Source organism: Cetorhinus maximus, chromosome 4 (genome assembly GCF_964194155.1).
Source record: "Cetorhinus maximus chromosome 4, sCetMax3.hap1.1, whole genome shotgun sequence".
In the NCBI taxonomy this organism is placed as follows: domain Eukaryota; kingdom Metazoa; phylum Chordata; class Chondrichthyes; order Lamniformes; family Cetorhinidae; genus Cetorhinus; species Cetorhinus maximus.
In genome coordinates, this window is record NC_135882.1 from 131,871,189 (window position 1) to 131,887,623 (window position 16,435).

A 16,435-nucleotide genomic window follows, 5' to 3' on the forward strand; every position below is an offset into this window, starting at 1 on the left:
TGTACTGATGACCCTTCACCTTACAACCTCTACATTTGGGGAATGCCACTGGCACAGGTGTACTGCAGAAATTTATAGCAGATTTCATTTTCCTTATTGCAACTTTATTCAGATCTCCAATAAAGAACCTTGATGTAAAAGCATGACAGGACAAGGCCATACACATACAAAATTGCTGAAGGGAAACTCAGAATTGATGTCAGCAAGTTCTTCACGTACAATGTACAACATGGAAACAGGATGTTGTCCACAGCCAGTGCTGGTGTTCACACTCCATGAGTGGCAGTCCTCATCCCATTTTTCCCCTCAAGTGTTCTCTTTCCCTCAATCACCTATCCATCCTATTAAAATATTGGCACAAGATTAGCTCCAATCACCAACTCATGGTGCATTTACAAGTTTGTACATGAAATTTGCCAGCTCTCGCATCTAAATCTGAAGTTTAGTCTTAAACATGACCATTTGGTTTACATCCCCCAATCACTGCAAAGTGTCCATTCTCTGTCCATTCCCTTCTCAATTTTACCTCACCTCTAACAAATCCTCCCAATGATTGCCCCAATTTTCAAAGGTTTCCATTGTCATCAGATTTTCTTGTATTGGATCTCTGTTGCATCCTCTATGTTGTTATCTCAACCTCCTACCAAATGGAGCCCAAACTGCATAAAAGTATACCACATGCATAAAACCAGTCACGAAGTTCTACTCTCGCTTATTCCTTCTAACAAGATTTTAATGGATTTTAATGCAATTTGCTCTGATTCCATGCCTTTCAATTTTCTCCAATAGACTCCGGTGCGGTACCTTGAATGTTTTCCAAAAGTCCATACCCATCTTAGGGAATCAGAGAATGATATACTCTTGGTAGTGACCATTGAGCCCACCATGTTTGTGATGCTCTTGGGGACAGCTATCCAATGAATGTCATTTTGCTGTTCTTTCCACATCACACTGAAAATATTTTGCATTCAAGTACTAACCAATTCTCTTGAATATTACAATTGAATCTGCTTCCACCATCCTTTAACATAGTACATTCCAGATTACAACAAATCACCAGGTAAAAGCAACATTTCCTCCTATTACCTCCGGTGCTTCTGCTGCCACCTTAAATGTGCCCTTCTGCCACTGGAAACAGTTTCTCCCCATCTACGATATGAAAAATCTTTCATGATATTGAACACCTCAAACAAACCTCAAACTTCTCAGCTGTTAAAGAGAGCAAACTTTGCTTCTCCAGTCATTCCACATAATTTGAAGTCCTCCATCCCTGGTGTCTTCTGAATAAATCTGCACTGTATTTCCCCCTTTAATTGGCTCCCTCGCCAAAGAACTATCAGCTTTTTAAAAAAACATAACGCATCTAACTTCCTAACCACAGACACCAAGACATTAAGCTTAAAATAGTTGGCAAAACAGCTCGTGACAGCATTTAAGGCAGCTTTTAAAAACAAGTTGCAGGCAGTTGGGCTGTGACAATTGATGCCTCTTTTGTCAAAACAGGAGTGAGGAGAAGGAAATCCACAGCAAACCAAGTCACAGTGTCGTAAGGTATGGAATGTATATCAGGCTGGAGGAGATTGTGATGGTCCATTAAGGTCAGTGATTCTGAACAGGGAGTTAATGGAAACTGACAATGACTGGTGATAACCCTCAGTCTATGCTCCCTCGTTACCAATTTGCTAATCAAGTGAAACAAAAGCCATTTTAACTGGCTCATAAAAATCCAGCACACTGCTCCAAATGGCCCAGAAATACTAAGAAATTAACACAGGCAGAGTTTCTGTTTACCAGTCCTCACATTCGGGACCAAGTGCAGTCTTCCCAGAGGAACACACCACATTAACAATCTCAAAGAGCTCAAAACAGGTTAGCAGTGATCAAGATTTAAGGGATTTTCCTCATTCTTCGACCTTAAGTGGGAATACTGTTGGAGTTGGGCCTAACAGCTTATCACAGGGAAACGCAGGGCTTCCCATCACTGTGCAGCAGGAACAGCTATCAAAAAGAAACTAAGTTTGAATTGGAAGAATCCCAAAACACGAGCAAGATGCATTGTTTAAATGCTATCCAGTTTGAAAAGGAGCAGGGCAGCTCAGAAATTATTGGGCTGAGTCTTCCATGGAGCGACAATCACTGTCGGATTGCCACTCTACTCCTTTACTAAACTGGGGCTGCGCATTTCTTGCCTGGAATTCTGACTTGGGCCTGCTGAGAAATGTGCAGTGCAGCTGCCCCTGGAGTCCTGCAGTGCAGGATCATCGGGGTAAATGAAGACACGCATCAGGCAGATTGTAGCGGTTTCCCAGCTGCTCTCCCCCTTGGCAGGCTTGCCGAGACCAAGGAGTTGCCACTACAATGCAAACTTCATGCCTCTGGTAGCCTCACCGATCTGTGAATGGCAACACAAAACTCTCCTTTGCGAACAACATTCAACTGTTTCTTTCATCAGAGCCTTAACAATGATGCTAGGGAAGAGGAGTGTAGGTACCCATCAGTGAAACCAAATGTACAAAAGTAACTGGAAAACAGATTGGCAGGTTTCATAATGATTGCCTGCAGTTGAAAATGTGGCCATAAGTAGTGCAGTTTAATCCCAAGGCAGCACGCTCCACTTTTTCATTCAAATTGCATTTGACCAAAGAGAACTGAGTAGAAACAGCAATCAATCTTGGGAGAATTTCTTTAGTGAACACATGTATTATTCAGCACTGCTAATGGAGCAAAATGTAAAGCACCTATTCAAGAAGAAAAATGGCCTCCGAAACAGAGCCCCACTTCACCACCTCATTATCCGCCTAACCCCACACAAAGCTTCTTCAACCACTTACACTAGGTTGAATGGAGCAAGGCCACTGCTCAATGCTTCATTAAAAGTTACAGTCACCACAGTGAAGGAGAAAGCAGCTGAAATCCTTGTCATTCAAGAAAAAAAAACATTCCATGCAGTGATGAAAGCACAGCAAAGCTGGCTGTCCGGAAGCTGTAAAAGTCCAAAAAAGTGCAAGAATATTACAGGACACACCAGGCATTAAAACTGCCTATTAAAATGGCTTCACAGTATAATATCCTACAGTAGGACAATCTAAATTTGCCTCCTCACCAATATTTGCCCTTGCCCTTCCTCCCATGTGACCAGATTGACTCTTCAGGATGCAGCAGTGTAGTGGATATGGCAACCTAGATCCTTTTGCATTCTAATGCCATCACAGCAAACTATGAAACTGAATTCCACAGATATGGTAATTTTATAATACCATCTTAAAATATGGTAACAGACTGGCATGAGAAAAAAAAAGATGAAAATGTGATGGATTTTGAAACCCACCTATTCGCTTCCTTCTGGGAACCCCATCCAGCATCTAACTCCAGATTAAAACTAAGCAGAATTACCTGGAAAAACTCAGCAGGTCTGGCAGCATCGGTGGAGAAGAAAAAAGTTGACATTTCGAGTCCTCATGACCCTTCAACAGAACTGAGTAATATTAGGAGAGGGGTGAAATATAAGCTGGTTTAAGGTCGGGGGGTGGGGGAGGGGTGGGTGTGGTTGTAGGGACAAGCAAGCAGTGATAGGAGCAGATAATCAAAAGATGTCACAGACAAAAGAACAAAGAGGTGTTGAAGGTGGTGATATTATCTAAATGAATGTGCTAATTAAGAATGGATGGCTGGACACTCAAGGTACAGCTCTAGTGGGGGTGGGGTGGGAAGACTAACAGGCCATAAAAGGTATAGATTTAAAAATAATGGAAATAGGTGGGAAAAGAAAAATCTGTATAAATTATTGGCAAAAACAAAAGGAAGGGGGAAGAAACGGAAAGGGGGTGGGGATGGAGGAGGGAGTTCAAGATCTAAAGTTGTTGAATTCAATATTCAGTCCGGAAGGCTGTAAAGTGCCTAGTCGGAAGATGAGGTGCTGTTCCTCCAGTTTGCGTTGGGCTTCACTGGAACAATGCAGCAAGCCAAGGACAGACATGTGGGCAAGAGAGTAGGGTGGAGTGTTAATAATGGCAAGCGACAGGGAGGTTTGGGTCTTTCTTGCGGACAGACCGCAGGTGTTCTGCAAAGCGGTCGCCCAGTTTGCGTTTGGTCTCTCCAGAGTAGAGACCGCTTTGCAGAACACCTGCGGTCTGTCCGCAAGAAAGACCCAAACCTCCCTGTCGCTTGTCATTTTAACACTCCACCCTGCTCTCTTGCCCACATGTCTGTCCTTGGCTTGCTGCATTGTTCCATTGAAGCCCAACGCAAACTGCAGGAACAGCACCTCATCTTCCGACTAGGCACTTTACAGCCTTCCGGACTGAATATTGAATTCAACAACTTTAGATCTTAAACTCCCTCCCCCCCATCCCCACCCCGTTTCTTCCCCCTTCCTTTTGTTTTTTTCAATAATTTATACAGATTTTTCTTTTCCCACCTATTTCCATTATTTTAAAATCTATACCGTTTATGCCCTGTTAGTCTTTCCACCCCACCCCCACTAGAGCTGTACCTTGAGTGTCCAGCCATCCATTCTTAATTAGCACATTCATTTAGATAATATCACCACCTTCAACACCTCTTTGTTCTTTTGTCTGTGACATCTTCTGATTATCTGCTCCTATCACTGCTTGCTTGTCCCTACAACCACACCCACCGCCCCCCCCCCACCCCCCCACCCCGACCTTAAACCAGCTTATATTTCACCCCTCTCCTAATATTACTCAGTTCTGTTGAAGGGTCATGAGGACTCGAAACGTCAACTTTTTTCTTCTCCGCCAATGCTGCCAGACCTGCTGAGTTTTTCCAGGTAATTCTGTTTTTGTTTTGGATTTCCAGCATCCGCAGTTTTTTGTTTTTATCAAAACTAAGCGGTTGATCTTGAACACCTTCTGAAGTGGCCGTCAATTGATACTTAAAAGCCTAACACTACCTTCTCAGAGCAGTTAGCAATGGTGAAAAATGCAGCCTTGTCAGAATCATCCACAGAGAACAAGAAACTCTGAACAAGCATTTCGAAGCTTTGATGCCTTGTCCACTTTTGCAAACTAGAGTGAGCAGTGCTACGTTATTTAACAAATGAGAACTAACAGCCAAGTTGAATTCCAAGAAATATTTACACATCTGTCACGCACCCTTTCTAGACTCCTGTGGCTTACTGCTTCTCAGGAGGAGCTCAAGGTGGTGACATTTCACACAACTGTTCTGCAATTGCTTTATTCCCATTCATACCACAGAAGAGAAAATCTGCATATTGAACTTTGCTGAAATATCTGGCAATGCTGCAGTTTCACCGAATCTTTGAAGTGCAGAAGGGGGGTTTTCAGCCTATGTCTGCACTGGCTCTCCAAAAGAACATTCTACCTCGTCACACCCCCCTGCCTTATCCCCATAACCTTGCACTCTCTCTTTTCAGATTGCTATCAAATTCCCTTTTGATTACCTCGGCCAAACCTGCCTCCACCACCCTCTCAGGAAGTTTGTCCTAGACTCCAAACGCCTTCTGGGTAAAAATTTTTTCCCTCACCTCACTTTTAGTCCTTTTGACAATTATTTTGCATTTGTGCCCTCTAATTCTTGATGGTCCTTTGAATGGGAACAGTTTCTCACTACTGACTGTGTCTATACCCCTCAAGATCCTGAATACCTCTATCAAGTTTCCTTTAAGTCTTTTCTCCAAGGAAAACAGTCCCAACTTCTTCAACCTATCCTCACAGCAAAATTCTTTGTCCCTGGAATCATCCTTGTGAATCTCTGTACTCTCTCCAGTGCTTTCACACCCTTACTCAAGTATGGCACCCAGAGCTGGACACAGCACTCCAGATGAGGCCTAACTAGCATCTTATACAAGTTCAACATGACTTCCTTGCTCTTGTACTCAACACCCCTGGTCTATCTGGTTTGACTGGTCTGTCGTCACGAAAATGGGGAGAAGGCTTCAAATGGAACATCTATGCCAAGATTACATCTGACCAGCAGTTTTGAGAACAATGACAAACTGAAGTGACCTATTAGGTGCACCGTACTGATGTTCCCTAAATGCATTTATGATTTATGTCACTTCTGCAGATTCCAGTATTTTTAAATTTGGAAACTGCCCAGATTAAACTCCTAAATGTTATCAATGTCCCCTCTGCCGATTCAAGTTCCAGGTTGCCAGGTTGTTTTACATTAGCGAGAAGACTTTTAACTTAAATGATACAAAGATCTCTTAAGCTCCTCTTAATAACTAAAATGAGTGTCTTTCCAGCTTAAGTCACATCACTTTGAAACAACCAACTTTCTCTACACCCATTAACCCTGGAGAAGACTATCTGTTCTGTTCAGTTGGAGCTCCTCCAGATTGTCTCAATAAACTCAGCAGTGGAGGAGCTCATTCCAGCACTCACCTCTCCACACTCCTCTTCGATCTGTGCTCGGAATGTGGCAGACAAAAAAAATAGTATTTAATGCACTTCCCTTGTTGCCCAGAAGGCACTAAGAGGCAACCTTGTCAGATGGAGCTGAAGTCACAGAATGAGAGGTTACACAAGTCTCTTCCTCAAGGTCAAAAGTGAGCCACTTAGGTTTTTATGACAATCAGACAGCATCATGATTTTTTTTTTGGGCAAACCCACAAGTTTCCAGACTTCTTGGTTACTAACCATATGCCAGCTCAAGAAACTATCATTTTTCCTAATATTATTGTGGGATATTTTAAAGCAGGCTCATGTTTGTATGGTTCTGCGTGTGGGACTAATTTAAATTAAACTAGAGACAGTTAGACTGCAAGGTTTAAATTATCAAAGAAGTGAGGTGTAAAACATGCGTTTGAAATAGAGGTGAGTAAGCTAGGGAGGTCTCAGCAGAGACAGAGTGAATGGAATTTGCATTTTTAGATAAGTGGGAAAGGTGTTTGATTTTCAAAGGGACATAGAAAATGTTTACAACTAGCAAGATAAATGAGGCAAGGTTGTTACGTTGATTTCTCCCAAAAGTGCTGGCACAATGATAACATGAAAGATTTTTACATTCTGGGACAAGTAACTTCTAAAAACAAGTGGAAACAATGGGATTACACATCAAAAGTGATTAAATATATTTAAAGAAGGGTGGAAGGCTGTGTGAGGTGTGGCCGAGAGAGATCTGGCAAGTGACTATGTAAAAGAGACTTGGGGGGAAAAAGCCTCTAGCCACCCTTCAGAAGTTTGCTGTTCCAGTAACTAGAGTGGTGTTAAAAGCCTTTTTAAGTCCATTGTCCAGTGGGTGCTTGTGGTAAAACTTATGACGAATTTATAAATTAGGAAATCTATTTGGACTGTTGCCTTCAAGTGGGTGTGTAGTTGGGAATCTGGTTAAGTATAAATTTTGGGACAGGTTATAAAACAGTGTAACTGTAACCTTGCGTGTGTGTTTAAGTTTTTCCTTCTTTTGTTAATAAATGTTTTAATTTAATCTTTAAAATCCCTAAAGATGGTAGTGGAATCATTACCTGTGACTTCAGTGCACAAGCCTTCTCGTAATAAATACAAATTACAAAATCGTTGTGATCGCGTGGCCAAGTTTCCCTTGTGGATTTGGTCAGCCTGGCAACTACTATCTGTCACATCAAAACAACCACTACCACGAGGCTACCACACACTTCCCTTCTCTTCAACTTTTTCTCCATTTCTGGAGACACTAATATTCATTCTAAGTCTCCTGATTCCCAGGGCTACCTCGACTGCATTTCTTCACACCCTGCTTCCTCTAAGAACTCCATTATTCCATTCTCCCAGTTTCTCCATCACATTGGCTCTGATAACCACAATGGCACTCAAGAATCGTCTTCCTTTTGCTCAACTGAGGATTCCTCGCTATAGTTGACAGGGCCCTCAACTGCATCCAACCCATTTTCTGCATTTCTGCTCTCACCCCTTCCCTCCCTCCCAGAACCTCGAGAGCGTTCCCCTCATCCTCACTTTCCACCACACGAGCCTCCACATTCAAAGGATCATCCTCTGCAATTTCTGCCACCTCCAGCATAGTGCCACCACCAAACACATCTTCCCCTCCCGTCAGCATTCGGAGGAAATCGTTCCCTCCATGACAATCTAGTTCACTCCTCTATTACCACCAATACTCAAACCCCTCCCAACGCACCTTTTCATGCAATCGCAGCTGGTGCAACAGCTGCCCTTTTACCTCCTCTCTCCTCACTGTCCCAAGGCCCCAAATACTCCTTCCAAGTGAAACAACAATTTACTTGTGCTTCTTCCAATTCAGTAGGGAGATCTAACAGACTGGGTGACTGCTTTGCAGTACACCTGCTCAGTCGCAAGCACGACCCCAAACTTCCAGTTGCTTGCTATTTCAACTCACCACCCTGCTCTCATACTTGTCCTTGGCCTGCAGCAAAGTTCCAGTGAAGTTCAATGCAAGCTGGAGGAGCAGCATCTCCCCTTCCAATTAGGCATTTTACAGCCTTCTGGATTCAATATTGAGTTAAACAACTTCAGACCATGAACTCTGTCCTTCATTTTGGTTTTCCACCACCCACCACCTCCCATCACCCCCTACCAAGTGTCAGATTTGTTTTCATGCTTCTGCTCTCAGACAGCTGCTCATTATTCTCTCAATAACACTCACGCCGGACCAATTCTTTGTTTCTCTGCTACAACCATTACCACTCCCTTTGCCTTTTCTTGCATGACATCTTTGTCATTTAATCTGTCCCAATCTCTACCCTATGCTAGGCTTTCCTTTATGTTCCACTTCCTCCTCCCCCCTCAACAGACCATAAGACCATAAGACATAGGAGCAGAAATTAGGCCATTCAGCCCATCGAGTCTGCTCCGCCATTCAATCATGGCTGATAAGTTTCTCAACCCCATTCTCCTGCCTTCTCCCCGTAACCTTTGATCCCCTTACCAATCAAGAACCTATCTATCTCGGTCTTAAATACACTCAATGGCCTCCACAGCCTTCTGTGGCAATGAATTCCATAGATTCACCACTCTCTGGTTAAAGAAATTTCTCCTCATCTCTGTTCTAAAAGGTCTTCCCTTTACTCTGAGGGTGTGCCCTCGGGTCCTAGTCTCTCCTACTAATGGAAATTAACAGCATAAAACTCATATTTCTAGCTCCCACAAGTTCCCAAAGGGTCATATTCAACTCAAAACGTTAAGGGTTTCTCTAACCACAGATGCTGCCAGGCCTGCTGAATTTTACAGCACTTAATTTTCATTTCAGATATTCAGCATCCATAGTATTTTGTTTAAATATTACCCCACATTTGTCACTTGCCTCTATGTTCACAAATCAATTTCAATTCACGTTCAATTTCACCTCTTGTTCAGAGTCTACTTCAAAGTAATTCACTGCAATAAAGGTGCTTCTTCCACTTACCTGGCTTAATGTCCATGCTAGCTGGCTCCCCTTCCATGGGTTTTTCCAGTGCCAACTCCTTGGGAGATGAGACTTGCATCTTCTCTGTACTCTCGGAAGCTGCTTCAGTCTCCTCTTTGTTTTCCACCTGGTAAAAGGCAAACATGTCTGTTGAATACATAATTCTATTTGTGACAAATATCTAGTTCATGGTTCATGTTAACATTATAGAGGTAACGTTTAATTGTGGGAAGATTATTGTTGTGAACTTAAGGTAACTAAAATGTTGGGCTTTGAAGATTACCAGAACACCTAAAAGGAAATGGCAGTTCAGAAGGCTACCCATGTTGTTTAACAGAGTCAGAATAGAAGAGATGGAGCCATAAAACAGCAGGTGGGCTTATTTAACTAAAGACTTGGATGTCGACACTACCTGCAAAGAAATGCAATCCAGAGAGGTTTTGTTGTGGGTGTCAGAGCTAAGTTAGTTTAAAAGCATCCAATGAACCGTGAAAGACCATGTCGTTATGGAGATATGTGGAGCTTAAGATGATTCCCTGCTTTCAGTTTATCTGAGTTTTTGCTGGGAGAGGGGGGTAGGTTGCAGTTTGGACCCTGTGTAGTTTGCAGATCACAGAGAAGCCCTGGGAGCTGTTAGCAGGCTCCACGCAGTTAGGGCAGGTCATGAAGCTATTAATGTATATTATATTTAGGAACATTTTTTTCAACCATAGAGGTTCATTCAGGTATGTCTAAATTGGATTAAAGCCAGCTGGTCTGAGTGCTTTGATATGTACTAGCTTTGATATCACAGTCACAGTGTAGGAGAGGCCCTTCGGTCCATCGAGTCTGCACTGACACGTGAGAAACACCTGACCTACCTACCTACCTAATCCCATTTATCAGCACTTAGCCCATAGCCTTGAATGTTATGACGTGCCAAGTGCTCATCCAGGTACTTTTTAAAGGATATGAGGCAACCTGCCTCCACCACCCTCCCAGGCAGCGCATTCCAGACCGTCACCACCCTCTGGGTAAAGAAGTTTTTCCTCACATCCCCCCTAAGTCTCCTGCCCCTCACCTTGAACTTATGTCCCCTTGTGACTGACCCTTCAACTAAGGGGAACAGCTGCTCCCTATCCACCCTGTCCAGGCCCCTCAATTTTGTACACCTCGATCAGGTCGCCCCTCAGTCTTCTCTGCTCTTACAAAAACAACCCAAGTCTATCCAACCTCTCTTCATAACTTAAATGTTTCATCCCAGGCAACATCCTGGTGAATCTCCTCTGCACCCCCTCCAGTGCAATCACATCCTTCCTATAATGTGGCGACCAGAATTGCACAAACTACTCCAGCTGTGGGGGCCTCACCAAGGTTCTATAGAACTCTAACATGACCTCCCTACTTTTGTAATCTATGCCTCGATTGATAAAGGCAAGTGTCCCATATGCCTTTTTCACCACCCCACTAACATGCCCCTCCACCTTCAGAGATCTATGGACACACCCGCCAAGGTTCCTTTGTTCCTCAGAACTTCCTAGTGCCATGCCGTTCATTGAATGCTTCCTTGTCAAATTACTCCTTCCAAAGTGCATCACCTCACACTTTTCAGGGTTAAATTCCATCTGCCACTTACCTGCCCATTTGACCATCCCGTCTATATCTTCCTGTAGCCCAAGACACTCAACCTCACTGTTAACCACCCAGCCAATCTTTGTGTCATCCGCAAACTTACTAATCCTAACCCCCACATAGTCATCTATGTCGTTTATATAAATGACAATTAATAGGGGACCAAGCACAGATCCCTGTGGCACGCCACTGGACACTGGCTTCCAGTCACTAAAGCAGCCTTCTGTCATTACCCTTTGCCTTCTACAATTAAGCCAATTTTGAATCCACCTTATCAAATTACCCTGTATCCTATGTGCATTTGTCTTCTTTATAAGTCTCCCATGTGGGACCTTGTCAAAGGCTTTGCTGAAATCCATATAAACTACATCAACTGCACTACCCTCATCTACACACCTGGTCACCTACTCAAAAAATTCAATCAAATTTATTAGGCATGACCTCCCTCTGAGAAAGCCGTGCTGACTATCCCTGATCAAACCTTGCCTCTCCGAGTGGAGATAGAAACTCTCCTTAGAAATTTCTCCAATAGTTTCCCCACCATTGACATGAGATTCACTGGCTGTAGTTCCCTGGCTTATCTCTACAACCCTTCTTAAATATGCAAGAGAGATAGCACGCATTTGCATTTTTTTTGAATGAAGCATTCAAGAAGTGGAGTGAAAATTGACACCTTTCTAGCAGCTACCGAACAATATTACAAATAAAATTGATGTTCTGAAAGGGATTTAATTGTTAAAAGGTGAACTTCAAAGAGGTTGTTGGTACAATGAGAATTAACAGTCAATGGGGCTGGTAGATATAACTTCAGTAGTTTTTGGGTGTGCAGGCAGAGGCAATGGAAGGTCAAAAGGCAGTTGCAAGACTCCGACTGGCTCCACAGTGAAAGGAACCTCATTTTTGAATCCTTAATGGTTTGCCTGCTGTTTGGTTAAGTCTATGGGTTGCCTTAATGGAGATTAGTTTGGGAATTTGTTAAAAGTTATGATAGTAGCAATTTGCAGCCTTGTGTATATACAGTTTTAAGCTGTGTAAATTAATAAAATGTTTAAATTAGTTTCATGTAAAACCTCAAGAGCTGATGGTCTGATTCCTGAATTTAGAGTCGCATCTCAAACATAACACTTAAAACTATAGCTTATGACAGTTGTTTAAAGTTTCCCTCTGGGACTTTTTTAAGAAACTCTGCTTTAAATTGCATTAGGCATAACAATTGGGGGCTGTGCCAGGATAAATTATATTTCTAATTCCTTGATTGATTAGGAATTGATGAATCTTAACCTTATGAGCACGAGAAGCACTTGGAATTCAGGAGTTGGTGAGGAGATCCTTAGAAGTGATGAGACTGCAATGTGGCTTTGGCAATTGCTAAGACTTGTCTGGGAGTAGAAGAGATTTAACTCCCATTATGGATTTTTTTACCTTTGCAGTTCCTCAACTCTACCCACACAGATTCTATATCATCTGACCCTATGTCGTTTCTTGTTATCGATTTAATTTCATTTCTTACTAACAAAGCAACCCCACCCACTTTGCCAACCTGCCTATCTTTTCGATAGGATGTATATCCTTGGATATTTAGCTCCCAGTCCTGATCCCCTTGCAGCGATGTCTCCGTGATGCCCACCACATCATACCTGCCAATTTCAATCTGCGCCACAAGCTCATTTACCTTATTTCGTATACTGCGTGCATTCAGATACAACACCTTCAGTCCTGTATTTCAATTTATCATTGTCATCCCTTTATCTGATGTGCTTGAAGTTAGATTCCTAGCCCTTTCCAAACACTCTGTCCTATTTTGTGTTCTGGAGACTTTAATACCCTCTCCTGGGCTCTCCTTTCTTTTCAGTTTTTTCATAATTTTCCATGAAGTTGAATCCACCCCCCACAGTCTAACCTGCTGCTTTGTTTCCCATTAGTGAAGGTGAAAGGGAGGCAGGAAGTCAGGGAAGGAGAGTAGCTGGAAGTTCCCAAGCAAGTTTTTTCTCAGAACAAAAAGGAAGGTGCTGACGGTAGAAGTTAGAAAATTAACGTGTTTTCATTGTAACAAAGTGAGGCACACGAAGTCAGTGTGTTGGAGCTTGCAGGAAAAATTAGTAGGAATTATTGGGTTAGAGATTTACTCTGGAAGTAAAAGTACTGTGGGTTTTAAGGTTCAGGCACAGGAGAAACCAGTGGTTTGTGTATAGGTGAAACAGGGAGAATCAGTGAAAGGTAAAGAAGTGGGGTTGCGTTCACAGTTTACTCAAGAGAATTCTGAGGAGCAGGTCGCAGAAATGTTTCAAGACTTTGTATGTAAGGGAAGGTCTTTCCATGGGTACAAGGTGGAGCAGGTAAAGATGTTAACATTTTAAGAGACACAGGGGCCAGTCAATCCTTAATGTTGTGGGATAGTGATATTTGTTGTTAAGAGAGAGTAATGCAGGAGAAAGTAATAATAAGTGGGGTTCATGGGGATGCTAAATCCATTCCATTGTGGAAGCTAAATTTAAAGAGCAAATGGAAGATGGGTGAAGTTATAGTTAGAGTGATGGAAAAGTTGCCCATTGCAGGGGTTCAATTTATTCTGGGTAATGATATAGCTGGATCGCAAATGTGGGTGATGCCTATGGTAGTTGAGCAGCTTGCACAAGTGCTTGCAACAGAAGTGCTACAGAAAAAACATCCTGGATTGTTTCCTGATTGTGTTATAACGGGGTCAAAAAGACAGAGGCAAGAACAAAATAAAGATAAGCAGGCAGTTCAAAGGCAAGAAGGAGGTGTCAAAATCCAATTAGCTGGCACGGTATTTGATAACATTATTCCCAAGGAAGCAATGCAGGACAGTTCAGTTGAAGTGTTAAACTCAAAGCGGTTAGTGGAGTTACAGAAAAATGATTTGTAATTAAAACAGTTATATCAGAAAGCCTATTCAGAGACCGAAGCAAAATGTATTCCAGTGTGTTATTGTCTTCGAGGGAATATAGTAATGTGAAAATGACGATTGGATCATGTCTCAGCAAATGAAAGCTGAAGGGAGGTGCATCAGATCGTTATCTCCTTAGGTTATAGAAATGAGATTCTGAGGAGTGCTCATGAAATTCCAATAGGGGGACATTTGGGAATCAGGAAAAGTTAGAGGTATTTCTTTTGGCCAGGATTGCATTGGGATGTAGTCAAATTCTGTAGAACCTGCCATACATGTCAAGTAGCAAGAAAAGCACAAGCAGTGATTAAGCCTGCACTTTTAATTCCAATTCAAGTATTTGAAGAACCTTTTACCAGGGTCATGATTGTGTTGGACCCCTCCCTAAGACTAAAAGTGGAAATCAGTATTTATTAACAATAATGGACGTGTCTACTAGGTTTCCTGAAGCGATACCTTTAAGAAATATTACAACTTAAGAAGATTGTGGAGGAGTTAATTAAATTTTTCATAAGATATGGTTTATCGAAGGAAATACAATCGGACCAGGGGTCAAATTTAATGTCACAGTTGTTTAAGGAAGTAATGAACAGTTTGGGGATAAAACAGTTTAAGTCAACAACTTATCATCTTGAGTCACAAGGAGCTTTGGAAAGAAAGTATCAGTTTTTAAAGTTTGACAAGAGGATGCTGTCTTGACTATGCACAGGATTTTAGGAGTTTAGCAAAAGGAGTTTATTAATAAGGAGGACAAAAGTAGAGAGATTGCAACACAAGAATGAGGCTGTGAAGTTCAAGCTCATCTATTTCATGAGATCCAACTCCTGCTCCCTTGACCTCATTCCCACAAAATTGATGATCCAACTTCCTTTTCTGGTCTCGTGAGCTGATCTTGCGAATGGTTCTCTCTCTTCAGATCTTGCCCCTCTCTCATTCAAAACTATCAACGCGCCTCAAATAAAAACCAATCCCAGACCCCCACTTTCCTTGCAAACTACCATCTGACGTCCAACCTCCCTTTCCTCACCAAAGTCCTTGAACATGTTGTCACCCCTCAAATCCACCCCCATCTCTTCTGGAACTCTTATGTTTGAATCCCTCCAATCAGGTTTCCTACCCTGCCACAGTATCGGAGTAGCTCTGATCAAAGTCACAAATAACATCCTAAGTTAACTCTGACAAAGATACGCTATCACTCCTCATCCTTCTCTACCTGTTTACAGCCTTTGGCACGTTTGACGACACCATCCTCCTCCAATGCCCATCCACAGTCATACAGCTGGGTGGGACTGCATTCACCTAGTTTCATTCTTACTAATCTAATCATAGCCAGAATATAACTTCCAATGGCTCCTTGTCCTCTTCCCATATCATAGCCCAAGAATAAATCCTTGGTCCCCTCCAATTTTCATCGACATGCCGACATGCTGCCCCTTGACGCCATCTGAAAGCACAGTTAGTTTTCAAATTCTTTATCCTCAGCATATCTGTTTGGCAGTGGACAACGTGCACCTACCAAGAACAAAGGTTCAATAACTTCCATCTCTGGTGTCGAAGATGCATCTTTGGCATCACATGGAAAGATAACGTTACCAACAAAGCAGTCCTTTCTCGGGCTAACATGCCAAGCAAGCTAGTGCTCATCAAACGTGGCTTCCTTGGCTTGAGAATGTGCACAGGATGGAAGATGGCTACATCATCAAGGATATGCTATACACAGAGGCACTGTGCGCCAGCAGGGCTGCCAAAGCTCCAATTCAATGATGCTGTCAAAAGGGACATGAAAGCCCGCGACATTAATTACAATCGATAGAAATGGCAACGCCAGCCGAGGGCAGAAGTTTTCCACCACCATGACATGTGGTTTCAGAACCTCCAAAGCAGACACCAGCACTGCAAACAAGGCATCAGCAGAGATCATACCAGGCCATTGGCAAGGGACAATTTCACATGCAGTACTTGTGGCAGACTACCTTTTCAGAATCGGCTTGCTCAGTCATCAAAAGCACAGCCGATGATCACGAGACTTCAAAATTCTAAAGCTGCATTACCATAATCAATCAGATGAAAGGATGTTAACCAGTTTTCAAATGAGCGCTGAGGACATCCAGTTTTAACTCTCTCAACTCCTCCACTGTTGCTAAGTTATCAGACTGTTTATCTGACATGCACTGCAGGAGCAAAAATCTCCTCCAATTAAATATTGGGGAAACCAAACCATCATCTTTGGATAAAAGCAAAATACTGCGGATGCTGGAAATCTGAAACAAAAACAAAAATTGCTGAAAAAACTCAGCAGGTCTGACAGCATCTGCGGAGAGAAAGACAGGGTTAACGTTTCAAGTCCGTATGACTCTTCTTCAGAACTAAAGAGAAATCTTTAAGATTGCTTATTTCCACCCATGTCACATTGTCTGGCATCACCCCTGCCTCCATTTATCTGCTACTGAAACCCACATATCCATGCCTTTGTTTCGAGACTTGACTGTTCCAAGTCTCACATTTTACCCTCCATAAACTTGAGGTCATCCAAAACTATGCTGCCTAAGTCCTTACTTGTATCGAGCCCCA

At 42.5% G+C, this 16,435-nt stretch overlaps 1 protein-coding gene across 3 annotated transcripts in view; it reads right to left on the reverse strand.

Moving 5' to 3' along the window:
- LOC144679895 (SWI/SNF complex subunit SMARCC1-like) overlaps positions 1-16,435 on the reverse strand; it is a 213,040-nt gene that overhangs the window by 56,137 nt on the left and 140,468 nt on the right. For all 3 annotated transcript variants that reach the window (XM_078540826.1, XM_078540827.1, XM_078540825.1), the window contains exon 23: positions 9,346-9,472. In XM_078540826.1, the coding sequence (XP_078396952.1) occupies positions 9,346-9,472 (127 nt within the window). The remainder of the gene's footprint in view (positions 1-9,345; positions 9,473-16,435) is intronic.